Source organism: Peromyscus leucopus, chromosome 5 (assembly GCF_004664715.2).
Source record: "Peromyscus leucopus breed LL Stock chromosome 5, UCI_PerLeu_2.1, whole genome shotgun sequence".
Taxonomy (NCBI): domain Eukaryota; kingdom Metazoa; phylum Chordata; class Mammalia; order Rodentia; family Cricetidae; genus Peromyscus; species Peromyscus leucopus.
In genome coordinates, this window is record NC_051067.1 from 95,078,119 (window position 1) to 95,105,351 (window position 27,233).

At 42.6% G+C, this 27,233-nt stretch overlaps 1 protein-coding gene across 3 annotated transcripts in view; it reads right to left on the reverse strand.

Moving 5' to 3' along the window:
* Hmgxb4 (HMG-box containing 4) overlaps positions 1-9,395 on the reverse strand; it is a 41,551-nt gene extending 32,156 nt beyond the window's left edge. The window contains exons 1-5 of one of the 3 annotated variants that reach the window (XM_028854876.2): positions 9,308-9,395; positions 3,056-3,204; positions 2,873-2,951; positions 2,651-2,765; positions 1,179-2,131 (exon numbers count right to left, since the gene is read on the reverse strand). In XM_028854876.2, the coding sequence (XP_028710709.1) occupies positions 1,179-2,063 (885 nt within the window). In that variant the 5' untranslated portion in view covers positions 2,064-2,131; positions 2,651-2,765; positions 2,873-2,951; positions 3,056-3,204; positions 9,308-9,395. Of the gene's footprint in view, positions 1-1,178; positions 2,132-2,650; positions 2,766-2,872; positions 2,952-3,055; positions 3,205-3,830; positions 3,935-9,307 lie in introns of all 3 variants that reach the window. The other 2 variants (XM_028854874.2, XM_028854878.2) reach the window with 2 other exon arrangements.
* Between the last annotated feature and the right edge of the window lie 17,838 nt (positions 9,396-27,233).

The following is a 27,233-nucleotide window of genomic DNA, read 5'->3' on the forward strand; positions in this document are numbered from 1 at the left end:
GCTCCTGCATGCACATATACACACTCAGGCACACACACATATACATGAAATAGTATAGATCTTTGCACCCCAACACAGTAAGCACTCAAACAGGGAGAGGACACATTGGATGGACATAAAAAACAAACATGAAGAAATGTTCTTTCCACTAACCCACACCAGATACTACAAAGTTGTGAGCTCCTTTTATTAACTTTATCAGTCACCCACTACTAGGTTAGACTATCTTCTCCAAGATGACCTAAACCTTTTCACATTTCTCAACTGCCCTACCAGACAGTGGGTGCTAAGAAAAAGAAATGGGGTATAGCTGCTTCTAGGATTTTTTTTTGTTTTTTTGAGACACGGTTTCTCTGTGTAGTTTTGGTGCCTGTCCTGGATCTTGCTCTGTAGACCAGGCTGGCCTCGAACTCACAGAGATCTGCCTGGCTCTGCTTCCTGAGTGCTGGGATTAAAGGCATGCGCCACCACCGCCCAGCTGCTTCTAGGACTTTTAAGAATGATGATGTTTGATCAACAGGCTGGAATAGCTTTATTAAGACAAGCCAGTGTTGGAGAATATTATTTTAAGGTGTCCTCTTCTGTTTATGTTGCATTTGTTTAACTATGTGAAGCTATGTTACTATGCCTGCCTAAACAACTGATGGTCTAATAAAGAGTTGAATGGCCAATAGCAAGACAGGAGAAAAGGTAGGCAGGGCTGGCAGGCATAGAGAATAAATAGAAGGAAAATCTAGGAGGAAGAAAAGTAGCCAGAGAAGGAGGAGGACTCCAAGGGTTCTGCCACCTAATTACACAGCAAGCCATGGAGTAAGAGTAATATTTACAGAAGTAAGAGAATGGTAAAAGACCAGAGGCAAAAGATAGATGGGGCTAATTTAAAGTTAAGGAAAGCTGGCAAGAAACAAGCCAAGCTAAGGCCAGGCATTTATAAATAGGAATAAGCCTCCGTATGTGATTTACTTGGGATGTGGGTGGCAGCCTCCCCAAAATAGTTAAAAACAGAGAACAAGAAGCCAGGAATAATCACACTGATGCCACTTTTGCCCCCGACACATTTGGCTACTGGTAACATTTTACTCTTTGCACCCAGCCATCCCATGAGCTCAATGGTGGCTTGGCTCAAGGCTGCTTCCTATTCAGGAAGAATCTGTTTAATGAAGACCCTTTCTCCTTACCTTTTCTCCCCTCTCTCTCTCTCTGTCCTTCTCTTCTTTTTTCTTTTTTTTCTCTCCATGTCCATCTGTATGGAGAGCAGGAAGTGGCAGGGTGGGAATACTGGGGGCAGGGCTGGGTGTTACCAAATGCTCCCGAGCAGTACCATGCTCTCGGGCAGTGCTTGTGGCCAGCCCTGAGCTTCTCTTGGTCCGAGAGTGCCGCTTCTCCTTGTGTCTGTCCTTATCCTTCTTCTTCTTGCTCTTCTTTGACTTCTTCTTCTTCTTGATTTCCCGGTAAGAATCATCTATCACCAGCTCACCGGCTTCCAGTTCTCCACCAGAGGACGACTCTGATTCTACTAGAATGGGGTCAAGCCCTGTAATATCGAGGTTAGCACTGTGGGGTTCTGGAAGTTGGGAGGCATCAGACCCACAACCTTCTGGGCCAGGAGATGAATGTGAGTCTGAGGATGACTTGTGCTTCTTCCTGGCCGTTTTCAGGAGGCTCTGTAGCTCGTGTCCTAGGAGTAAAGCACCTTGCTCATCCCGAGCCAATTTCTTGGAGGACTTTTTCAGAGAAGCTTGTTGGGCAGGGTACTGAAAAGCCTCCTCGTCCACTGAGCTGCTTCCCTTCTCCTTTGGTGAAAGAATAAGTTTCATCTTTAAGCCATCAGGCTCACGAAGAGTCAGTGTCTCCGTGTTCACATAGAGTGGCTTCATTTTTTTGGGTTTGTGGGCACTGCTGTCCTCCAAGGAGAGCTCTCCGCTGCTTCCGTTGCCTTTCTTCTTGTGGTGGTCCTTTCTGCTCTCCAAATGGCTTGAAGAACTGGAGGACTTCTCCCCTGCTTTCCTGGAGGACTTGGCACCTGCTGCCAGTGGGGAAGTGATAGCTTTTAACAGGTCCATTGCTGTGTCGGCAGATTGCGGGCTGGATTTCTTCTTTTTCTTCTGTGATGATTCCAAAGACGAAATGTCTAGAAATAATCAAGAGAAGTACTGTCAACAGGACCGGAAGTAACTTCTAGCAAGTGTCCTCTCTCAACAAAAAACACCCAACTGGCATAAGGAAAAGGCTAACAGGAGCGATTTTGAAGGGAGACACTTTGGTTCCTAACATTCAGAACCCCCTTGTACTTCTTGGCTTGGTAGATTCAGCCTTTGGCTCTCGAGACCATTCTTGCCACTAAAGCTGATTCTCTTCCTTGAGTCTTCAAAAGAGACAGAGAGAGCATACTTGGAATAGAGCTGTGGGATTAGATTGCAGATGGAGTGTCATTGGTTCTTGTGCTGAGGACAACTTATTCTAGTGAGAGGTTAGTCTCATCAGCTACATGTAGAGCAGAGCTAAGAAAACGGGTTTTGTGAGTGGATATATGCTGGCTGAGAAATGCTCCACGGATATGCAGAGGGCCCAAGGACTGCATTTGGCAAAGGGATGCTAAGTAACAATGGCATAGGTAAGTGGATGATTCAGGGGAGAAGGAACCTGGTACCTTGTGTATCACAAATGAAGACTGTTCTTCTATGCTGAATCCTCCAAAATACCAGCCCTCCACCTCTCTCCTCCTTCACACTGGTTTATCGGCACTCAGAACAAGAACCACTGTCCTGTTAAATAGGCCACTGAGTCAGCAATATCTGGGATCCCTTCCCCTACCCCGACTCCAAGAACCAGAGATGTGCATATCCCCCCTGCAGCCCATTCCCATTCTCACCTCCATAGTAGTAATCATCGGGGGAGTGCTTCCTCTTCTTCTTGTGTGTGTCCGTCCCCAAGAAGAACAATTCACTGTCCTGTGGTTAAAGAGGGAGAAGAATTGGCCAGCAATAAGATGGCGAGGTAATGGCTTGGAGCTGCTCTCCTGGGATCCTGGCTTTGAAAGACATCTGGAACTGACCTTTGACTTCTTCTTGGAGGAACTCCTGACCTGCGCAGCAACTTCTTCCTCTTCCCTTAAGAAGTCTTTGTAAGACCGCTTCTTTTCTCGTTGGCTTCGGCCGGCTGCAAGTCCTATGTCCTCAAAGCTGTGATCACCATCAAAGCAATCTGGGAAGCACAGGTTCATTTAGGAATGGAAGTGACTAAAGTACATAAGCAACAACTAAATGCAACAGTCCCATTTCCAAGTTAAAGTTACATCACATTGTGTCCACTGAAAGGCAGGGCTAAACCCAGAGGGCCAAGACGACTTCTGATGACCTGGCTTCAAACACAAGACTCAAACCTGAAAACACAATGCTTCCATGCTATGCAAATGCCCAATGTGCGTCCTCAGATATGGTTTCTTAGTAGTGATTTGGCAGGTAGACACAGACTTGCGAGGGAAGGCTGAAAAGGGTAAGGATTCATGTGCTGTGCTGCTCTGTGGGAGTCCAATGTGAGATTCCTAGTCCCAGACTCATGCACACTGGAGCTGGCAAAGGACTAAGAGTGCTGTGGGGATCACCCCAATAAACTAAAAGGCTCTTATTTCAGACTCTGGTGTAGGAACCCCTGTCCTGGTTTTCATTTCCATGGGCCCAGTCTGGGAATGATGGAGGCTGTGTCTCATACAGTATTCTGGAGCATCACTTGGTCTAGGCTGTGGTGCCCAGTCTTGGTCTCTACATCCATGGACTGCAGGGAATGAAGAGGTTATGCCCTTTGGAATGCTTCTGAGTAAGGGGTCATACCTTCTTTCTTCATGGAGTCATCATAAGCCATGGTGGTCCTGCAGGGCCTTTAAGAATGTGTTGTATCACTGTGTCCAGGCTCCTTCCCGTCTACAGGACCAGGTCTGAGAAACAAAGAAGGAAAACCTTCCTGTAATGTGAAATCACTGTGGAGAAGCAACCTTCCAGGTGGAAATTCCAAGTAATCCAAGGGCTGACTGGAAGGAACACAGGAGTATCTTGTCACCTCCTCACTCTGTAAATATATTGGAGTTGAACTTGCAGGGAGTATGCTAAGCTTAAATGGATTTAATTCACGTATTAAAGTTGACATTTGAAGAAATAGATAAAATACTTCTTAGAATAAAAAAAAACTTCCAAAATTAATGAGAATTTCTGGAATGCCAACAGGACTAATGACACCAAGACAGGGTAGAAACTGACATTAAGTCAGAGGCATGGGTTCAATCACAGTCACAGGATGCACAGATAAAGCCAGATGCAGAGGACAGAGTACACCAAATACCGGAAGACCACAAAATCCTACTGATGAGACTGGTGAGGCATAGAGTTTGCTGTGCCATAATTTAAACAGAATGCATTCAGATACTAATAATTTTAAAGCTTTGCATTCGGCTGGGCTTTATGAACTTGTTCAAATTCACTGAAGTATGAAAATGGACATACTTCTCAAATTTGTTGGCTATATGGAAACTTCCAACACTAACAAGCTTTTTTTTTAAAGGCTAGAAAGAAGTATAGAGAATTGCCATTTATCCACTGTGATTTTCAATAATTTAAAAGTTCTAAGTACTGGGTTTTGTTTTTTGAGACAGGGTGTCCTTATGTAACCCTGGCTAGCCCTAGAAATCACTATGTAAACCAGACTGGTTTGGAATTTACAGAGATTCACTGGCCTCTGCCTCTTGAGCACTGGGATTAAAAGCATGCATCACCTTACATAGTTATAAGTGTTGTAGCATTTAACAAAGTGGTTCTTTGTTTTTGTTTTGTTTTGTTGTTTTTGGCTTTTGGAGACAGGGTTTCTCTGTGAAACAGTCCTGGCTGTCCTGGAACTTGCTTTGTAGACCAGGTTGGCCTCAACCTTAAGAGATCCACCTGCCTCTGTCTCCTGAGTGCTGGGATGAAAGGCATGTGCAACCATGCCTGGTAAAGCAGTGGTTCTTAACCCATGGGTTGCAACCTTTTTGTGGGGTCAAACAACTCTTTCACAGGGGTCACATAAGACCATCGGAAAACACATATATTTACATTACGATTCATAACAGTAGCAAAATTAGTTATGAAGTAGCAATGAAAATAATTTTATTGTTATAAAATTATTTCATCAAAACATGAGGAACTGTATTAAAGGGCCGAAGCATTAGGAAGGTTGAGAACCACTGCTATAAAGCATGCTGGGGCATTCAACTTCAGATGTCCATATTGACTTTGGAGGTGACAGAGTTACATCTTGCACTATAAAGTGAAATCCTTAAATTATCTGAAGGACAGGAAATCCTTGCAGAATTTTTCTTTTTTCTTTGTTTGAGACAGGGTCTCACTATGTAGCTCTGGTTGGCCCAGGACTCACTTTTTTGCAGAATATTTAAAATAACTATTTTGAAAATGTTTTCATTCAGTTAGTCAAATGCTTAGAAATTAATCTAATTGGTAATTTAATTTTTTTTACATTCATTATTATAGATGGACTTAGGATAACTCATTATTTAGGGTTATACATTATCAATCCTCTCAGATAGGTATGAAGAAAACAAAAAGCATATATTTTTTGGGGAAGAAAACATTTACTGGATTAACAGAGGAAGGTTTCAAAATTTAACAGTTCAGAATTTTTATTTAGTGAGGCATGGTGGTGAATGCCTTTAAATCCAGCACTCGGGAGGCAAAATCAGGTGGTTCTCTGTAAGTTCAAGGCCAGTCTGGTCTACATGAGTTCCAGGCCAACCAGAGCTCCAAAGTGAGACCACCCTATCTCAAAAACCAAACAAGAAAAGAATTTTTTTTTTTAAAAAAGCCACATAAATACAATGCACAAGTAGGCCAAAGTAGAAAGCACAAAGAGGAAAAGCACTGCCAAGGTTTTCTAAGTCTAAGAAATACAAAATGTGAAGTGAAGAATGAATTGCTCCAGGTAAGGGAAGCCAGAGTGAAGTAAATAAACCACATGAACTAGATTATTTAAAGAGAGCTGGCACACTGCTTGCTGAAAGGGCCTTTTCATGAAATAGAGGGTGAGAATACAGGGTCAGGGCCTCATATAAGAATGTGAGGATATATATATATATATCATGTAATCAGTTTTTCCTGTTTCAGCACTTAATTACTAGAGTTTTTTTTAATTAGAAACTGTTCTTCACTTCCCACTCATTGGTGCTGATGTAAAAGGGAGTGAAGGTGGGTCACTGGGAATGATATTCATTCATTTTAAAACGGCAATTTTCACCAAGTGGCACCAAGTGGCCTTTAATTCCAGCACTCAGAAGGGAGGCAAGTGGATCTGTGCATTTGAAGCCAGCCTGTTCTGCAGAGTGAGTTCCAGGGCAGCCAGGACTATTTAGAGACACCCTGTCTCAAACAAAACAAAGGCAGTCTTCGAACTAGCACAAAACGATGAGTTTACTAGGAAGTCATACAGGTCACTTGGGCTTTCACAGGCTGATACCAAATAGAATAGCTTTAAATGCAGTTTCAGGCTTTTCATGCCGGATAAATTTTGGCATAAAATTCCTGAGAAAAAATTCCTGAGAAACAATGCTCTCCGCCCACAAATTCCAACTACACTCTTATTTAGTCTTTTTTTTTTTTTTTTTTTTTTTTCTGGTTTTTCGAGACAGGATTTCTTTGTGTAGCTTTGCACCTTTCCTGGAACTCACTTGGTAGTCCAGGCTGGCCTCAAACTCACAGTGATCCGCCTGGCTCTGCCTCCCGATTGCTGGGTTTAAAGGTGTGCGCCACCACCGCCTGGCCTTATTTAGTCTTATAATTCAGCCATCAGTCCTTGGTCATTACCAACATACTTTCAAATGTAAAAAGGCAGGCCCGAGACTCATAAGCAGGCTTTCTCCTTGAGAACATTAAAACTAATATGAAATAGTATTAAGGAATGGCTTCTGGGGATAAGGGCTGAACTTTTTACTATACATGAAAGTTATTTTTTGACTGCTGTGAAAAACTAGATTTTAAAAAGGCGTGAAAAGGAACATAAAACTAGGAAACGCTCCCAAAGGCAGGTCAACACAGATGTGCTAGCTTTATGTATTAGGATTAGGCCTGCTACTACTGGAACTTTTTCAAAAATACCGAAGAACGTTTTACAGGTTACAATACCAAATGCTTATAGGAAAAATAAGTGAGCCCCGAACACAAGTCAAATTCACCAATATGTGAGGTAGTCTAGAACTTGAGAAATACCATGGACTGTTTCACAGGTTGTGTAAACTGATGGGCGCTGAATCGTGGCTCAGTGTTCAGAGGTGGCTGACTCATGAGGAAAGACAGTACCAGAGGGAAAATGTCTCAAGCAGTATGAAAGGAAGCAGAGTTCAGGCAACATTTATACAAGATTAGATGAACCCAATATTCCTTCCAAGTCTCAAATATGAGCCAAGATAAACTGAAGGTTCAGGTGTAGAAAGCAAATTGGGAGAGCTAGCAAAGATGAAAAAGTTTAGGTTTGACTTTTCACATCAGCAAACAGCTACATTAAATGTTGGCAAACATAAAACAGGTGCTAAAACCCATTCTCTTGAATTCCATAATTTTGGAGTTTACAAAATTCGATGTTGTCAACTTCACGAGGCAGGAAAATTTTCAATCCAGTGTTTGTCCTAGTGTGCAGAGAAATGACAACAAAGTAGAAATAAAAGTTCGTTATTTAATACTGATGCCATTATAAAAAGTGAATGCTTAGGAAATTTGAAAATTGTGAATTGGCTTTTCTGAGGCTTTTCTTCAGGATATGAAAAAGAAGCAGGCTGCTGCTCCACTTGGAAGTAAAACTGCAAGTCAACCTTCAGGCACAAGTTTTTCAGATAACCAAGTAATTATGAAAAAACTTAAAGTCTTCAGAGGGCATATTTTGTTATTTTGGAAACTCAAAGTTAACTATTTAAAAGAAAAGTTTCAGAAAATGATTTTCTGGAGGTAATCTCAGTTCCAGCAATCACTAACGATTATCATCATCCCAGAAAACACAGAATTGAAAATTAATAAAGAAAATCCACCCAGTAAACTGGGTAAGGACGGTCTCCTCCAGGAGGGAGTTTCCTCCAAGGTTGTTTTCAGGAACTCAAGACTGCCAGTCCGTGCAGGCAAAAGGAAGAAACACATCCAGCTGTTTTGCAGTTTCTGAAATTTTGTTGCTACTTCTAGTATAGCGCAGGTGATTTCTTCTTATTTCAGTGGGTTTCCTTCCATCTCGAATCTCTCCGAGTTCTTGCCACACCCTTTTCCAAGGACCTACCTATGCAGCACTCCCAGTCCCTGCCAGCTTTGGAACCCGCAGAGATCTCCACAGCCAGGAATGCGCACCGAATCTTCTCATTGCAATGTAATTAAGCAGAACTACGACCACTGCACAGATTGGCTGACAACACAGTTCCACGAGACCAGCGATCCAAATTTCGACAAGCCATGTGCGATCAACAGGCTTTACTTCGGATGCAGTTTTAAAATTCATTTTGCTACGAGGGAATAGGATCGGCCAGCAGCTTAGAAATAGGGACAGGGTGGGTGATAGACATCTCTTCTTTATGATATAAAATAAAGTGAATCTACAAGTAGTGGTTCTGGAGGGAGAAATGGGCCTGTATGGAGGAGACTCCAACTAAGAAGGCATGTTCAAACTGGGTCGCACGCAAAGAACACACACAGTACGAGATTGTTTATCCGACAGCCCCCCAGACCACGGTTCCCGGGGTCCACGCTGGGATACCCCCGGCAGGTCTGCCGCAACAGCTAGTTCAACAAAGCTGTGCGCAGCGCAGGGAGCTGCCCGCATCCTCGCCGGCTCGCCGCGCGCCCAGCCCTCCGGCCCGCCCGGGACCTCTCCCCCTGACAGCCCCGGACAGCCCGCGCCCCGGGTCCCCAGCCGCGCTCCGCCCGACCCGGGTTCCCGCGTCCCGACGGCCTCGGGCGCCCCGGAGCGCCCAGACGGCGGCGCAGGGGGAGGGGCGGCGCGGGCCGCGGGTCCCTGGGCGGCCGCACGCCCCCTCCCGGCCCCGCAGCTTTCCCGCCTTCCCCGTTTGAACAGCTCCCGCCGCCTTCCTCCTGCGGCCCGCTCCAGCCCCTACGCCGGGGCGGCTGCGACCGCTACTCCAGTCCCCGGCTTGGCCCCCGAGCTAGGCCGTAGCGTGCCTGAGGCGCCTCCGGGACGGTGTCGCGGGGCCGGAGGGGTGGGTGGAGGCCGGGCGGGGCCGTGGCCGCCCCGGGGTGGGGGTCCGGCCCGATCTGGTGGGGGCTCCGCTCGCCGCTACCTTCACTCGGCTCGCTCGGATCCCGCCTCAGCGCCGCCGACCGCCGCCATCTTGGAGAAGGAGAGAAAAGCGCGAGCGACCAGGGAGCCTCAGTCGAGCCCAGAGCGCAGACTCCTACTGCAGCGGGGCTATCGCGCCGGCGAAAGAGCGTCGAGCGCATCGAATAAAACTTGCTGAGCGCGGTCTCGGTACCGATTTTTGGCTGGAAATCTCTCTTAACATATAATTTCCCAAGTCTTCTGATCATTTTTCAATAAAAAATTACATTTCTGCAAAGAAATTGCAAGTAAAAAATACTAGGCAACTAGATTGACGTAGTCATTCAAACACCTTCCCTGACCCAAAGTCTTCTCAGCTCCCTGAACTTTTATGAAAATAGAACAGCCGTTTTGAATCTGTGGAGCTTCACTTTGGATTTTGCAGGTTCTCTATGAGTTACATTTGTATGCACTTATCTACCACATGCAACAAAACAAAACAAAAACAAAACCCCCTTAAAAATTCCACGTCAGACAACATTAGAAAAACAATTTTTATTTTTTTCTTTGTGTTCTCTTTCACAAACCCATGGATCCTATCTGCTTTCTCCAGCCTTCCTGGTCATCTAATAGTACCCTTGCTCTCTTTTTACCCCCAAGTCTTCTGATTTTTAAGGCAGTGTTTTTTTCCCCCCCAGGATATTATGCTGTTAATTTCAAGACATTCCCCTCTTTGCCCAACTCAGAGCCATTAAGATTAATAGTAGTATTTATTTATAATTTAACATCTACGTCTGGATATTAGCCCTGTGAGGTGAAGTACAAGAACATACATTTGTAAGATGAGCTGTAAATTTGTTTTCTCACCAAATCATTACACTCCCCCCACCCCCCCAAAAAAAACCGCATACAAATTTTCATTTAAATGTTTACAGGACCGGAGAATTGGGTCGGTAGATTAAGGCACTTTACACAAAGCCAGTGTATATGTGTTTGACACCAGGAGTCCACATGGTGGAAAGAGAAAACTTATTCATGCATGTTGCTTTTTGACTGCTACAGGAGAGCTCTTAAAAACACATAAAATGAAAATAAATAAAAGTTACAAACGGTTCTCAAAGAAAAAGTAGATACTATTCCTAAACAGAGGGGATCCAGTTTCTTCTGATTTGTTGTGGAGAACTTAGACCAGTAAGTAAATTTACAACGTCCAGAACATGGTTTAATACCAGGACCCTGTTTTTCTAGCATAGCACTAGTATAGTTGGCTTCCATGTGAACAGTGAGCTGTCCATCTGTCGGAGCAAAAGCTGGTACCCTAATCACTGTAGACGGCAAGTGATTAGAGACACAGACTTGTGACTAGGGCTGTGAATCCCACGAAACTGTCAAACCACATTATTGTGCCCATGTGTGTTTTGCTAGGACTTAGGACCTTATCCCAACTGACTTGCCATCCAGAACAGAGTGAGTGCTTTAAAATGCTGCAGTGGTGAGACCAGCAAGAGCCAGCAGCTTATCTCACACTCAGACTTCTCAGTGATCAGATGGTTAGAGGCCAGACTGACAGTGTCTTTGCTCGGTGTAGATTTTTCCCGTTTCTGCTCTCTTCCCCTCTGCACTGAGTAGAAGATTGGAGTTTAATTTTTGCTCTTACAGGTGTCAGATGCTGAGATGCAAAAACACCTGACACAAAGTTGCTGAATTGATTCCCAAAGTAGAAATGCAAATAACAATGAAAATGATGCAGTACAGCCTCATTCTCAGTCCTCATCCACTGCACAAAAAGATAGACAATGAGTTTTACCAAAAGACAATAATTTGTTTTTCTGGGATGCCTTCTCTGATTTAGGTTTCTATTGGAAGCATTTAAGAACCTTATAAATATATTTCATTTTTGCTGTTTAATTCCTGGATGCATTAGCCATCATGTTTTCTGTCTTAAGTGATAAAAACCCAATTTAAAATAGTTAAACAGAATGCTGGGCAGTGGTGGCACATGCCTTTGATCCAGAACTTGGAGGCAGATGGATCTCTGTGAGTTCAAGGGCAGGAGGATCTCTGTGAGTTCGAGGCCAGCCTGGTCTGCAGAGTGAGTTCCAGGACAGCCAGGGTTACACACAGAAACCCTGACTCAAAAAAAAAAAATAAAAATAAAAAAAAAAAAAAGAAGAAGAAGAGGAGGAGGAGGAGGAGGAGGAGAAGATAACCAGAAAAGGGGGATTTATTGGCTTACATTATTGAAATGCCCAGTAGCTTCAGGCATGGCTGGATCTGGGGGACTCACATTGGTCCCTCTGTTTCTTTTTCAAGCTTCTCTTCTTGTTGGCTTTATTTTCAGACCTGGCTTAATACAAAGACCCTGTTTTTCTAGCATAGGGTTAGTATATAATGGTCTTCCATGTGAATAGTTCCCTCTCTATCAGTCCAGGAGGTCAAGGCTCTTTGAACAAATGCAAGCTCCTCCTCAGAATCTTCACTGCTTCTGTGAGACTTTTCACTGCTTTTATGAGCATCCTAGGATGGCTTTCTGGTACTTGGTGAGAGAAGGCTGAAGAAGAGTGCTGACCCTTCAGAGTTCTCCTCTGACTTCATGAGCATTTGTGAGCGCGCGCGCACGCACACACACACACACACACACTCACATACACACTATAATAAATAAATAAAAACACAGTAATAATAATAAATAAAAATGAATGCAATACCATTATAATCATTCATAACGAAACAAACATGAAACATAAACTGTTAAGAAGCAATTAGGGTGGGGCTAGAGAGATGGCTCAGAGGTAAGAGCACTTGTTTACACAGAGGACCAGGGTTGGGTTCCCAGTACCCACATGGCAGCTTGCTGTAATTCCAGTTCCTTAAGATCTGACACCCTCTTCTGGCTTCTACAGATACTGCATGTGCATGGTGCACAGATGTACAAGCAGGAAAACGCCATACACACAAAATAAAAATGAATAAATCTACATAGTGTTGTGGAATATTATTTTAAGGTGTGTTATATTTGTTTGTGCTATGGAACATTTGTTTAATGATGCAAAGATGTGTTGCTTTTATGTTGCATTTGTTTAACTCTGTGAAGCTGTGTTACTTTGCCTGTCTAAAACACCTGATAGTCTAATAAAGAGCTGAATGGCCAATAGCAAGGCAGAAGAAAGGATAGGTGGGGCTGGCAGGCAGAGAGAATAAATAGAAGGAGAAATCGGGGAGGAGAAGGAAGAGGAAGAGAAGGAGGAGAGGAGGACGCTGGGAACCAGCCTTTCAGCCACCCAGCCAGCTGCAGAGTAAGAGTGAAAGTAAGATACATAGAAGAAAGAATAAGAAAAAGCCCAGAGGCAAAAGGTTGATGGCATATAAATAAGTCAAGAAAAACTGGCAAAAAACAATCCAAGCTAAGGCTGGGCATTTGTAATTAAGAATAAGCCTCCATGTGTGCGTTTATTTGGGAGCTGGGTGGTGGCCCCCCAAAAGAGTAAAGAGAAAAGAGTAGAAAAAATAAACAACATAGTGTTGGATCACGGTCGAAAGAATGATGCGTGGTGAACAATGTCTTGGGGAACTATGAAGGAGGCTCCAGGGAAAAGGCAGAGGGCCTTTTACCTCAGGTATATTTTGTTCCCTGATTGTTCTTGGATATGATTTGTGCTTCATGCAACAAACATTTGCACTTAATTTATAAGACATGCTTATTCTTATTGGATGTCAGAACATAGCTATAGAACCCAGTCTGATGAGAGGATATGTGGAGTGTTGTCCTCAGTGTGCCCTGAATCTGGATATGGTCTCTGCCCTGCTTTTGTTCTGTCCCAGATATAATCTGTAGTAGGTACCAGGCAATTGTGTTAAAATTAGTCTGTCCTGAGAAAGTTTTGGGAAAAAGCTGCTCTGTTAGTATTTACTATGTGCTTACTGGTGTTTATTTACATGTTCTGATCACGTTTGTTTCTGAACTCAAACAACCTTCCTTGTATTATTGCTTTCTTTGTTACATCCATACACTGAAACTGAAGTAAAGTTATCTATAGCATTAGTCTGTAGTCCTGATCCATTTTAGGTCCTCAGATCTCATATCTCACAGACACAGATCTGCACAGGTTAATCAAAGTTGAGAACATAGTGTGAGAAACTAGGTAAAAGAGTACACACTGGGAAAAGACTAGTACCTAAAACACATGAAAGAGTTTCACGTGGACATGGTGGTGTACCCTTTAATCTCAGCACATATAAAGCAGAGGTAGGCGGATCTCTGTGAGTTACAGGCCAGCCAGAATTACATACTGAACCACACAGGACTCCCACTTCTAAGCATTTCTCTCATGAAAATGAACATTTATGTTAACCCCCAAACCTATACAGAAGCAATCATATAGCCTAAGAACTTGTCTTAGTTAGGATTTTTTTTCCTTCTTTCCTTCCTTCCTTCCTTCCTTCCTTCCTTCCTTCCTTCCTTCCTTCCTTCCTTCCTTCCTTCTTTCTTTCTTTCTTTTTTAAATTACACTCATGATATTAATCACATTTGTGGTATTTGTAGAATACATTCACAGTATTTATTCAATTATATATATATATATATATATTTAATTTTAAATGTTGAATGTAATTTCTTGAAGAGGGTAGGAGGTCTTAAATACAGGCTTACAGCACAATGGGAGGACCCCAGAGGGCAGAAGTTCGATACTGATGTTTTACAATCTTGCATCTAAGCTGTTAGCGCCCATTATTCAGGATACACAGACAAGGAACTTCCCTTAAGCATTCAGGAGGGTGGAACCTGGCAGGGAATTAGCATTGGGAGGATATCAAGGTCAAGGTCTGCAAGCAAGGCAACAGTTACCCAAAACGGGGGCCAGGACCCTGCAGGTCCCCCTTTTATTAAAAAATGAGCTTCTGACTTGGGTTGCATGGGACGTCAGCAGGTCACCTTACCCATCATGGAGACGCCTGCACAGGCCACACAGGTACTCTGTCTTAGGTTGGTGAGTGACCCCCAGGTATTACCCGTCTCTGAATACTCATTATCATACCAGCTCAATCGTGTGTGAGCTGCAGAGTTAACTGCTGCCAAAGATCTCAAAGTGGCACTGGGCTTGCAATCTGTGTGTTTGATACAGAAAAGACCAACAGAGGTCCTAACCCACCCATAGCCAGTAGGCTAAAGGCAACTGAGCCAATCCCTTCCTTAACCAGCCATACTGTACGTTGGAGTCCTTGTAATATAGTATCCCAAAAGCAACTGGAACTTGAGTTTATAAATTTATAATTTTCAAAGCCAATCGAGATGTATATAACTACTGAATTAAATTTATCATGCCCAATAGAATGAAAGATTAACTAACTGTGGTAGCTACTTTTGTTGCCAGGGTCTCCACTGTGCTAGCTGTAGTAAGCAATTATGAAATGGTAATCCCAGAAACAGTAGCAGCAGTGTGTGCCATTGTTATAACAGCAACAGTGGCAACAGCAATGTCAAATTCTCTTCTGAATTGTGTGGACATCCATCGGCATGGACACAACTCCAGGAACACGAACCACCAAGGCCCATTTTTCTTGATCCGAGCATGACTTTGGCTGGCAGGTCTTCTGGAGAATCCAATCTCATGGCTACAGTTCCTAGGCTTTCATTAATGCTTGCCAAAGCTGGCCATATCGGGCTCTCAATCTCCATTGGCATCAGAAGGGTAGATTTTTTTCCTTTTATTTTATTTTACAATACCATTCAGTTCTACATATCAGCCATGGGTTCCCCTGTTCTCCCCCTCCCACCCCTCCCCTTCCCCCCAGCCCACTCCCCATTCCTACCTCCTCCAAGGCAAAGCCTCCCCCGAGGACTGCAATCACCTGATAGACTCAGTCCAGGCAGGTTCAGTCCCCTCCTCCCAGACTGAGCCAAGTGTCCCTGCATAAGCTCCAGGTTTCAAACAGCCAACTCATGCAATGAGCACAGGACTTGGTCCCACTGCCTAGATGCCTCCCAAACTGATCAAGCAATCAACTGTCTCACCTATTCAGAGGGCCTGATCCAGCTGGGGGCCTCTCAGCCTTTGGTTCATAGTTCATGTGTTTCCATTCGTTTGGCTATTTTTTTTTCAATAATTGAGTAAAACCGAAATTTATTATAAGCCACAGTCGTCCTAGGGACCTCCATGCTATATATATAGCCTCCATGGTTCTGTGGGTTGTAGTCTGATTGTTCTTTATTTTATATCTAGAATCCACTTATGAGTGAGTACATACCATGACTGTCTTTCTGGGTTTGGGTTACCTCACTCAGGATGATTTTTTCTAGTTCCATCCATTTGCCTGCAAATTTCATGCTTTCATTGTTTTTCTCTGCTGAGTAGTACTCATTGTGTATATGTACCACATTTTTTCCATCCATTCTTCAGTTGACGGGCATCTAGGTTGTTTCCAGGTTCTGGCTATTACAAATAGTGCTGCTATGAACATAGCTGAGCTTGTATCTTTATGGTATGAATCAGCATTCCTTGGGTATATGCCCAAGAGTGGGATGGCTGGGTCTTTAGGTAGTGTGATTCCTAATTTTCTGAGAAACCGCCATACTGATTTCCACAGTGGTTGTACAAGCTTACATTCCCACCAACAGTGGAGGAGTGTTCCCTTTGCTCCACATCCTCTCCAACATTGACTGTCATTGGTGTTTTTGATCATAGCCATTCTGACAGGTGTAAGGTGGTATCTCAGAGTCATTTTGATTTGCATTTCTCTGATGATTAAGGATGTTGTGTAGATGTAACCAACCGTCTTATTAAATAAGAAACACAGAAACAATGTAAAAGAGAAAGCCAAGAGGTCAGAGCTCAGAGCTAAAATCTCACCCTTCCTCCTCTGTGTCCCAGCTTCTCGAAAGAGAGCTATTTCCTGTCTGTAAGTCGCTTTTCCAGTCATTCTGCCTTCTCATCGGTTGTAAACCCAAACACGTGACTGCCTCATCACTGTCTGAATGTACAGCCCCCTAGGTCTTAAAGGCATATGTCTCCAATGCTGGCTGTATCCCTGAACACACAGAGATCTATGGGATTAAAGGCGTGTGCCACCACCGCCACACTCTGTCTATGGCTCTAATAGCTCTGACCCCCAGGCAACTTTATTTATTAACATACAATCAAAATCACATTTCAGTACAATAAGAATACCACCACATTTCCCCTTTTCTATTTTAATAAAAGGAAAAAAAAGCAAAAGGTTATAACTAACAAAAGAAAAACTATATACAAAAGTACAATAACTATATACAATATATACAAGTAATAAATACCTAAACAGGTATTTGACAAATCAGAGAAAATAATTCCATTATCTATCCTATTTTGGTAAATCCAAGATGTATCTAATGCACTTTCTATCCTAATTAATTTTCAACTATAACTAACTAATCTTCAACCATAACTAACTAATCTTCAACTCCCTCAGAGACCCAAGAAGGGAATAATATTAGCTAACAAAAATAAAAACAGGAAGTGCATGCAAGCAACTTCCAAAAAATTTGTGAGTTGACAGAAGCAGCCAGCTGCCTGGGCAGTCACCTGAGGTTTCTCTGCAGTGTTGGGGCATCATCTTCAGCCTATAGGCTTAGTGTATCTGACAGACTCATTTGTGAAGTAGTATGTACACAAGGTCAACAGTTCAACCTCACATTGGGTGAGAGTAGTCCATGTACCAGAAACACCTGAATTCCACTAGTGTCCTGTCATGATTCAGGATTTTAAATTCTGGAAATTGTTGACAGTTTTTTAATTCAGCTGTCCATTCTTCTTGGCTGTGTATATATGGCTTCATCTCAGCATCCCCTTCTTCTCCACATCCCTCTATTAAATGCCAGTCTACTTTCGAGAGGCGTGAGCTTTCAGCTGCTGTTCTATTGCACAACAGAAGCCATCGGCCCTCTGCCTGTTAAGCTGCCTTCGAAGAAAAGGGCACCGTACCTTTTCTGGATGCGAAGGCCACTTCAGGGATGGGGCCATATTTCCTGGCCTCAGAAGATGCCTTTTGATAAAGCCATAACCACACTTGTTTTGGCAAGAATCAGTAGTCCCTTGTTTCGTGTTCTGTCTGTCCATTTTGTCCTGTTGATAGGAGGATACTTTGTTGTCCAGTGGCTAACTTTTGCCACAATGAATGTTGACTCCATATGCAGTTTCTTCAATGCCCATATTTTCTCTGAAGTAGATTGGTACTGCCAGGAGCCGACATGTCTCAAAAAAGAAAAATTTTCTAAGTTATTAAAACATTTTAAATGCCATATTCTGTAGATCTCTGAAGGGTTTGAAGATGACCTGTCTAAAACATCTCTGCTCAATTTTTAAAACATATCTAATATGACTACAAGTTCTATTGTAATGTCTAACTACTAACTTTCATTTCTTTATATCCTAATAGTTGGTAATAATAACATTCAAGGATCAGAAATTTGCATTACATTGTTAAATGAATGGTATAAATACAATTAGAAATATACATATAGCATTTTCTAACAATATCAGTTTCAAATTTGTATACAATATAAAAACAATCCAACTAGTAATTCTCTTTTTCTTTTCTTTCTTTTTTCTTTTTCTTTTTTTAAAACAAGAACCTTAAATCTAATCTCCTTTGCTTAGCCTTTTTCCTAACCCTTGACAATAACTTGTAACCAACCCCCCTAAATACTGAAAATTATCCCAGACCCAGAACCCATTAAAAAGACCAAAAAACCACCCGCCCCACACCGCCTCTTTGGGAATGTGGGCGTCGTATTCTTAAAATTGCTTCCTGCTGGGTATGGGTGAAGTTTTCTTTATCCTGAAAGAAAAATTTTAGGTTAATTGTCAAATTCTAGGAAAGGTAACTATATCCTTCATTATCCAGTCTGTTTATAATGCCAAAGTTCAAGGTTTATCTCAAGTCCTTATTCAAGTAGTCTTTGAGACTGGATCATCTCAGCTAGTCATCTCAAAATTGCTCTGAGCACCTTGTAGTTCAAAACTGATCTGTGGATGACTTTGGTATGTCCATACCATAGAATACCATTAACAAATAAGAAAGAGAAATTCCACTGAATGAACTGAGTGAGAAAAGCCAGTTCCCAAAATGGCATACTATTTAATTCTATTTAAACAACATTCTGGAAATGACAAGTTTATGAAAAGGAACTGTTAGGTGGCACATCTAATCTTTTGATTAGAACATGATATTGTCGTTGTCGATGAAATTCACATTCGAGAATTGTGTGATCAAGTATCAAAAGGTTTATAATTTTGCCTTGGGCTATACCTGGGTTACTCTGGGGCACTTGCTGCCCATAGGCTGTAGGTTGTACACATCTGGCAGAAGCAGTTGATAATTAGAGACAGGGTTAGGTCAGGAGATAAGTGGGTGTCTTTGCTCCCAGAAAAGCCATAATGAAGCATTTGGGACAAAGGGACATAATATATTTTACTATCAAATGGCTCAGAAAGTGACTATCCATAAGGAAAGTAGGAGAGAATAGCAGAGTGAACATGGAAAAGTGGTAAGAGAAATAACTTTGGAGCATAAAGAATACATTCATTATATTGATTGTGGTTGTTGGTTGGTGTCAACATAAAACTCTACCAAATCTTACACTTTAGTATATGGCATTTTGGAATGTCTCAGTTATTCATCAATAAAGGTATCAAAATGTCATAGAAGAGATACACATCCAATTTCTAGAAATGAAAGCTCTAATGCCTGGGATACCTAGATAACGTGAACAGCCAAAAATCAGATACCAAAGAGATTCTTTAAGACCCAGCAAAGATATCACCTAAATAAAATATATGAGAAAAAACCTCCGAATGAAGTTTCAGTGACTATGAGACAACTTTGAGCTTAAGATAAATGCAATCTGAGGATCTGAAAAAGGAAAGAGAATGAATTTTTATTTTACTTTATTTTATTATTATTTTTAAATTTAGAGAGCTATAGTGGTTAAGAGCATGGGCTGCTTCCAGAGGGCGGGAGTTTGGCTCCCAGCACCTACTTGGCAGCTCACTCACATCGGTTCCAGGGGAGGATCCAATGCCCTCTTCTGGCCTCTGAGGACACTCTACTCTGGTGGGACATAGATCTATGTGTAGGCAAAACATACATACACATAAAATAAAAACAAATTCAATATACAAAATATGTTTAGAGAGCTAGATATAGTGGTACACATCTGTAGCTACTTGGGATGCTGAGGTAGGAGGATCTCTTGAGCCCTGGTCGTTGAGGTCAGCCTGTGGCAACCTACAGATAGCCTAGCTTTTACCAAAAACTCAGACAACAGTATCAGAGAAGCACCAGCAAGACGACTCAGTGAGTAAAAACACTCCTTAGGCAAGCCTGGTGACCTGAGTTCAGTCCTGGAACCCACTTGTAGGGAAAGAATGGACTCCTGAAAGTTGTCCCCTGACTTCCACATGTACACCCAGGCACACATGAGTGCCCCCATCATCATCATCATCATCATCACCATCATCATCAATTTAAATTAAGGAGAAATTAAAAAAGTGATAGAAACTTCCCATACCCAAAACTTCACCAAGGACCATCACAAGCTAGTTGCACAAACAGTAATCATGAGACTGTTAAAAAGCAGCTAGAAGAAAAGGACGTATGTGCAGGGAACATTGAACATGGTGTGCTGACTGATGTCCTTGTAAAGTCTTCCTGCAGATTTGGATGCTGGCCATAGGCTCTGGGAACCTGAATTTTGGGAGACAGCTTTCGTTCTGGGAGACAATTGTGGCCAATCATTCAGAGAACAGAATCCTAAAGCTCTCTGCACACACAGCCTGTATATACATTGCTCAAACAGCAATAGCTCAGAGCTCTCTGCTTAGAGGATCCAGCTTCCCTGAGACATTTCCAGATTGTTCCAGGTGCTTATATTTATCATTTAGCTTCTATTACACCTCTCTTTGTTATAGCACCTTCCCCAGAAACCTCATGACCTTCAGAATATGCAATGACATGGCTCCCTGTGCCCAGCTCTACTTCCTCACCTTTCCTTTTTATGCTTGCATTCAGGAGCCACGTGGAAAACGGTCTGGTTCTAAAATGTGCAGCAATGAATTATCTGAGGTGGATGAATAGCCATGTTTTGTCCTCAAGGGACGACTTCAGGGCCGGGTGGCTGGACTATCATTGATTCCTAAAGACACAAATCTCAGGGCTGAGTCTAGATCACTGGTCCAGAGATCCATTAAGTACCCTTTAATTTCCAGTATTCCATCTCAGAGCAAACTGCCTCCCTGTGCCTGCCTTATCCATGAATCAGACTGTAGTTGAGATTACTCCAGTCCACAGGATGTGTTTTCATTAAGCATCAGAGGGAAGATAACAGAGTTCCTTTCCCATCTCTCTCAGGAGCACTTCTATGTAAAATGTACCTACAAACAAACAACTAGCAAGTAAGTGGTATGATAACAGAGGGCTGACATCACACTAATTTCCTATTGGCCTGTAGGAGCACATTCTGTGACATTAAGAAAGAGTTTAGTTTGGGCTGGAAAGATTGATCAGGGGTTAGACACTTCCCAGCATCCACCATGGGTGGCCCATAACCTCCTGGAACATCAGCTCCAGGAGGATCTGTTTCCTCCTCTTCTTCAGATAGAGATACACACAATATAAAAATAAGTCTTAAAAATGAAAGCATTTAGTAGACCGAGGATGTAGCTCAGTGGTAGAATACTAGCTTTATGATTAAGAGACCTTGGGTCCATCGCCAAGACTATAAAACAAACAACTAACGACAAATAAAAAAAGCCCAAGAAACAGCTTAGGTCCTTGTCTATCCCCAAATCATTTTCTCTCAGTCTTGCTACTCAAATCTATGACAAATTGGCAATGAAAGTAAATAATGGTAGTGTCAGACTACAATCCTTCTCCCCCTTACCCACAGGGATGTGTTGTAGGACCCTGGAGATGACTAAAACAATGGATACTACCAAATCCTACATATATTGTGCTTTCTCCATATAACATACACATGGGATATATTTATATAGTGAAATTCAATTTATAAAGTAGGCAAATGGATGAAACAATAATAACTAATAATAAAAAGAGGAGTTATGATAATCTACTGAAATAAAAGTCATGTGAGTGTGGTCTCTCCAGTCTCTAAATATCTCTTTGTTCATTTACCTTAAAGAAAGTACCTTGGACATACCCTAACTGCCAGCACTGCTACTCATTTTTTTTTTCCAAGACAGGGTTTCCCTGTGTAGCCCTTACTGTCCTGGAACTAGTTCTATAGACCAGGCTGGCCTCAAACTCAGAGATCTGCCTGCCTCTGCCTCCCAAGTACTAGAATTAAAGCATGTGTTAAAATGCCCAGCTGCATGGATACTTTTGTGACTTGAATTCACAAACTTTCTCATCACAGTTTGGTAACTGACATGGCTACTATATGTAGTTGTTTTTTGTTTTTGTTTTTGTTTTTACACTTCGGGGGCCCACCACCCAGCTCCCAGATAAATACAGTGACTTATTCTTACTTATGATTGCCCGGCATTAGCTTGGCTTGTTTCTAGCCAGCTTTTCTAACTTAAATTATCCCGTTTCTCTTTAACTACATTTTCCTCAAGGCTTTTTACCTTTTTTCATTCTATATATCTTTCTTTCCTTCTTACTCCATGAATGAATATGTGGCTGCGTGTCTGATCCCTGGCATCCTCCTCTCCTCCTTTTCTCACCCCTCACCCCTCTTCTCTCTAGATTTATTCTCCTATTTATTCTCCATACCTGGCAGCCTTGCCTATCACTCTGCTGCCTAGCTATTGGCTGTTCAGCTCTTTACAGACCATCAAATGTTTTAGGCAGGCAAAGTAACACAGATTTACAGAGTTAAACAAATACAACATAAAAGAATGCATCATTAAACAAATATTCCACAGTATAAACAAACAAAACACATCTTAAACTAATATTCCACAACAACTGAATGACTGATGGAGGGTAGCATACATAATGTGAATACACCTGCCAAAGAGATGACTTATTTTCTGGGTAAGATGCATAAGAGTTCAGAATACTACAGTGTGCAGATTTTAAAACACACACACACACACACACACACACACTTTCATCTAATATTATCAGATTAAGGGGAAATCTTGGTTAAGGAGGATTTATTCTACAAACACTGAATGAAGTCAAAGCACCTGAGCCCACTAACACAAGTGGGTGAATGAATGGTGAGCAAGGAAGACGCTGATGAGGACAGGAGGTAGAGACTGGGCTGGGACCCCACAGCTGTTTCAGGAGGAATGTCCTTGCTGGAGGTCAGGAGAGAGTTCTGCTTCCTGCTTCCTTGTTATCGCTTCTCCTAAACGATCACCTCTGCCTGGAATCTGAAGCTGAGTACGTGAAGGAAACTGAGAGGAGGCACCTGGAAACCTTGGCTTGGGCTGACTGGAACAACGGGCCCACCCCCTCCTTGTGCCCCGCCCACTTTCTGCCATAACTCTATCCTCGGACCCCTCCTACTACACTGTGCTGCTCCTCTCCTGCTAGGCGCCCATCTGTGACTCTGTATAAACTTCTCTGTGGAGGTTTGGATAAGAATGCCTCATAGGCTCATATATTTGAATGCTTCGTTACCTGAGAGCAGCACTTTTTGAAAGGTTCAGAAGCATTAGGAGATGTGGTCTTGATGGAGGAAGTGTGTCCCTGGGGGTGGACTCTGAGGTTTCAAAGCCCACACTAGGCCTACTATTTCTCTCTCCACCTGCAGATCAGGATGCAGCTCTCTGTGCAATATTCCTTTATTTTATGTGAATATATGTCACTATGATTTGTTTAATAAAGAAGCTGACTGGCTATAGCTAGGCAGGATAAGGTTAGGTGGGAGAGTAAACTGAGAGGATGCTGGGAAGAAGGGTGGAGTCAGGAGACACCATGTGACCCAGAGTGAACAGGATAGGAAGTACGAACATGAGTTAAATGAGCCTTGGGACAGCACATAGATTAACAGAAATGAGTTAAGTTATAAGAGCTAGCCAAAATCAAGCCTAAGCTATCAGCTGAGTATTTATAATTAATATTAAGTCTCTGTGTGGTTATTTGGGAGTGGCTGGTGGGACAGAGCTGACCAGCAGTCTAGACAGGAAAGTCTCCCTACAGCTCTCAGCTACTTTTGCAGCACTATGTCTGCCACCATGCTCCCCACGATGATGATAACACGCTAACTTCTGAAACTATAAGCAAGACCCCAGTTAAGGCCTTCTTTTTAAGAGTTGCCTTTGTTAAGGAGTCTCTTCACAGCAATAGAACAATGACTAAAATACCCTCCATGGCCCAAGAATTTCATTCTATAAATTCAGGAGACCAGAACCTACCATCCTAACTCCTGAGTTAAAGATTTTCTGGGAGAGAAGAAGGGCCTTCTTGAAACTTAAAGACACCCCAATATTCTTGTATCACTGCTTCCTTACTGAAGAAATCCAATTAATAAATGGAAAAAAAGTGATGGGATTTGACAAGCTCCCTTTGTCAATCATAATAATCCATTCAGGTAGGAATGGTCAAAATCACTAATGTTACTGAATAGATATTTGAGAAGTAGCAGATAACTACATAATCTCACCTTGGTTCTCTATAAGACACGTGTTAACTACAAAAAAATAGTGTAACAGTGAATCAATTGGAAGATCTTTTATTTTTTATTTTTTTGAGACAAGTTTTCACAAGGTAGCCCTAGCTGGCCTAGAACTCACAGAATGCTGGTGGTAAAGGCAGCAATTAGCTGGAAGATCAACAAAAAGATTTATTTATTTTTATTTAGTGTATGTGTACCAGTGTGAGTTTATATGCATCATGTGCATGCAGGTACCCAATGGAAGCCAGGAGAGGGCTTTGGATCCCCAGAAACTGGAGTTACAGATTATTGTGAACTACCATGTGTGTGCTGGGAACTGAACTCAAGTCCTATTTCTGAAATAGTAGCAAGTGCTCTTAACCACTGGGCCATCTCTTCGGTCTCCCCAAAAGACATTCCTTTATCACACACACACAAATGATATTAACACTCTTGGTAACAGGATAAAGTGACAGCATGTACTTTTCTTGATACGATGCACTGAGAAGAGCCACTACCATCACATCTTACCACAACTGGATGAGTCAAGGCCTCCACAGATTAAGTATGATTTACAATGTATCTGGCCTGTATTCTTAAAAAGTGTCTGGAGGTGGTGGGAATGGGGGTGGGGTGGGCTGGGGGGAAGGGGAGGGGGGCTGGAAGGGGGAGAACAAGGGAATCTGTGGCTGTTATGTAGAACTGAATAGTATTGTAAAATAAAAGAAAAAAAAGAAACAAAAAAAGTGTCAATGTCTTGAAGTGTGCACATATATTTACATAAAACTGAAGGGAGTTTGTACATCAGTAAAGACTGGAATGATCCAACAGTGGAAGGCCATGCTTGAGACTCAGTATTCTCTGGCATAGCTGACATTATTGGGACCTTGGTGAAATATAAATAAGGTTTGAAGAATAGATAAGAACATTGGATTTATATTTCTTGATTTTGGCAATTGAAATGTGGTTATGTAAGATTAATTTAAAGAAGTGTGTGTGTGTGTGTGTGTGTGTGTGTGTGTGTGTGTGTGTGTATGCAGGAGCCCTTGGAGGTCAGAAGAAGGCGTCAGATCTGGAACTGGAGTTACAGATGGTTGTGAGGCACTTGACACAGGTTCTAGGAACAAAATGCTTGTCCTCTGCAAGAGCAGTATGTGCTCTTAACCACTGAGCCATGTCTCCAGCCCTGACATGTTGATTTATTTGAGACTGGTTTTCATGGAACCCAGGCCTTTAATTTGTTACATAGCTGAGGATGATCTAGCACTCCTGATCTACTGCCTCCCCTTACAAGAATGTATCACCATGCTTGGCAAGAGGGTACTTTTTTTTAAAAAAATTACATTTATTTATTTATTTATTTATTTATTTATTTTGTATGTGGGGTTGGAGGATGTTTTTCACTATCAGTTTGGCTCTTTTAATTGGCCTGAGGATGAGTATTAAGTCTCGCTTATTAGGGTTGCCAGAGCACAGGCACTGACCTTAATCCCTCTAACTAAAGGATGTTCATTTGGCCCCATCTTCCTCACATCTGTGTTGGGCCTGTTCTAGTTGATGTGATAAAATACTGACCCAGACCACCTCAGGGAGGAAAAGGTTTATTTGGTTTACATGTCCTGGCCATAGTTTATCATTAAGGGAAGCCAAGGCAGGGAAGGAACCTGGAGGCAGGAACTGAAACAGAGGCCAGGGGGAACACTGCTTACTGGCTTACTCTCCCTGGCTTGTTCAGCCTGCTTTCTTATACAACCCAGGACCATCTGCCTAAGGGTGGCACTGCCTACTGTAAGCTGGGCCCTCCCCTCTTGATATTTAATCAAGATAATGCTCTACAGACTTGCCTACAGGCCAGTCTGACATAGGCATTTTTCTCAATTGAGGTTCTCTCTTTCCAGATGACACAAGCACGTATCAAGTTGATGGAAAACTGCCAAGCACAGGGCCATTCGTTTATGCAATGACTCTTCCTAAAGCCTGTGATGACGGCAGGAGATAGAAGCTGGCCCGCAGCTTAGGGTGGAGGTTCCTGAAAATGAACAGTTTTTTCTTCTACTCAAAGCCATAAATGTCCTTGGCTGGCAGCTTTGTCTTTGTCAGAGGCCAGGGATGCCATAATGTTGGTTCTGCCCTGGCTGGAGGAGGGGAATGGCAGATGAGGGAGCCTGTTTTTCCTTATCTCTTTTTTCCTAAAGGGGAACTCCAATCTGGGAACTATTTGTGGGGATCTGCTGTGGGATGGTCTGTATGTCAAATCTGTTGCTCTGATTGGTCAATAAATAAAACACTGATTGGCCAGTGGCCAGGCAGGAAGTAGGTGGGACAAGGAGAGAGGAGAATACTGGGAAGCAGAAGACTGAGGCAGAGACACTGCCAGCTGCCGCCATGACCAGCAGTATGTGAAGACACCGGTAAGCCACCAGCCATGTGGCAAGGTATAGATTTATGAAAATGGTTTAATTTAAGATATAAGAACAGTTAGCAAGAAGCCTGCCACAGCCATACAGTTTGTATGCAATATAAGTCTCTGTGTTTACTTGGTTGGGTCTGAGCGGCTGTGGGACTGGAGGGTGACAAAGATTTGTCCTGACTGTGGGCAAGGCAGGAAAACTCTAGCTACAAATGGCGCCCAACGTGGGGCAAGAGTTTCCACCTAAAACCTGAGAAAAGATTCTAAAACGGAGCTAAAAACAGCTTCCTAATTGTCTCTCTCAAATGAGCAGCAGCTGCCGGTTTGAGTTCCTGGTGGGTTCCTGGTGTGTGCGCTTGATCTGCAGTATGGCGGGAATGAGGCCTCTGCAAGTGGCACATTAAGCTGCATGGTGGATTTAGCCTTTGCTAGTACAACACAAAAAGAAGTTTCTGGGCTACACACTGCTTTGATAAGAAGCATAGACCCACTATTTCTGAGAGTTGATGGCTCCCAGAGCTGGCGGAAAACGTACCACCGCCATGTTGGGAAGCTGAAGTGGGCGGAGCCAGCAGCCACAGTGCTAAGAAGGCTGCAGTTTAAAGCAATAGGCTCAAGGTAATATAAAACATAAGCCACATAAAGATGGCTACCACACAGAGAATCTGGATTATGTTCTCTTTGATATTCGTAACTGAAGAAAAACATTTGATTGCAAAAGCTGTTGAGTTATGCCAAAATGTATATTTTAAAGGTACCTTGACTTCAAAATTTGGCTATAAGGATATGTTGCTTTGGAAAAGAGGCTCTGCTTTTGTTTCTACAGAAAGCCAGAGGCTATGGATTTGTTCCAGATTAAGATACATCAGGTTTGACCAGCCAAGACCACCTGAAAGGTCTCCGATGACACCATGGCCCAGATGATCCAACATCCAGAAT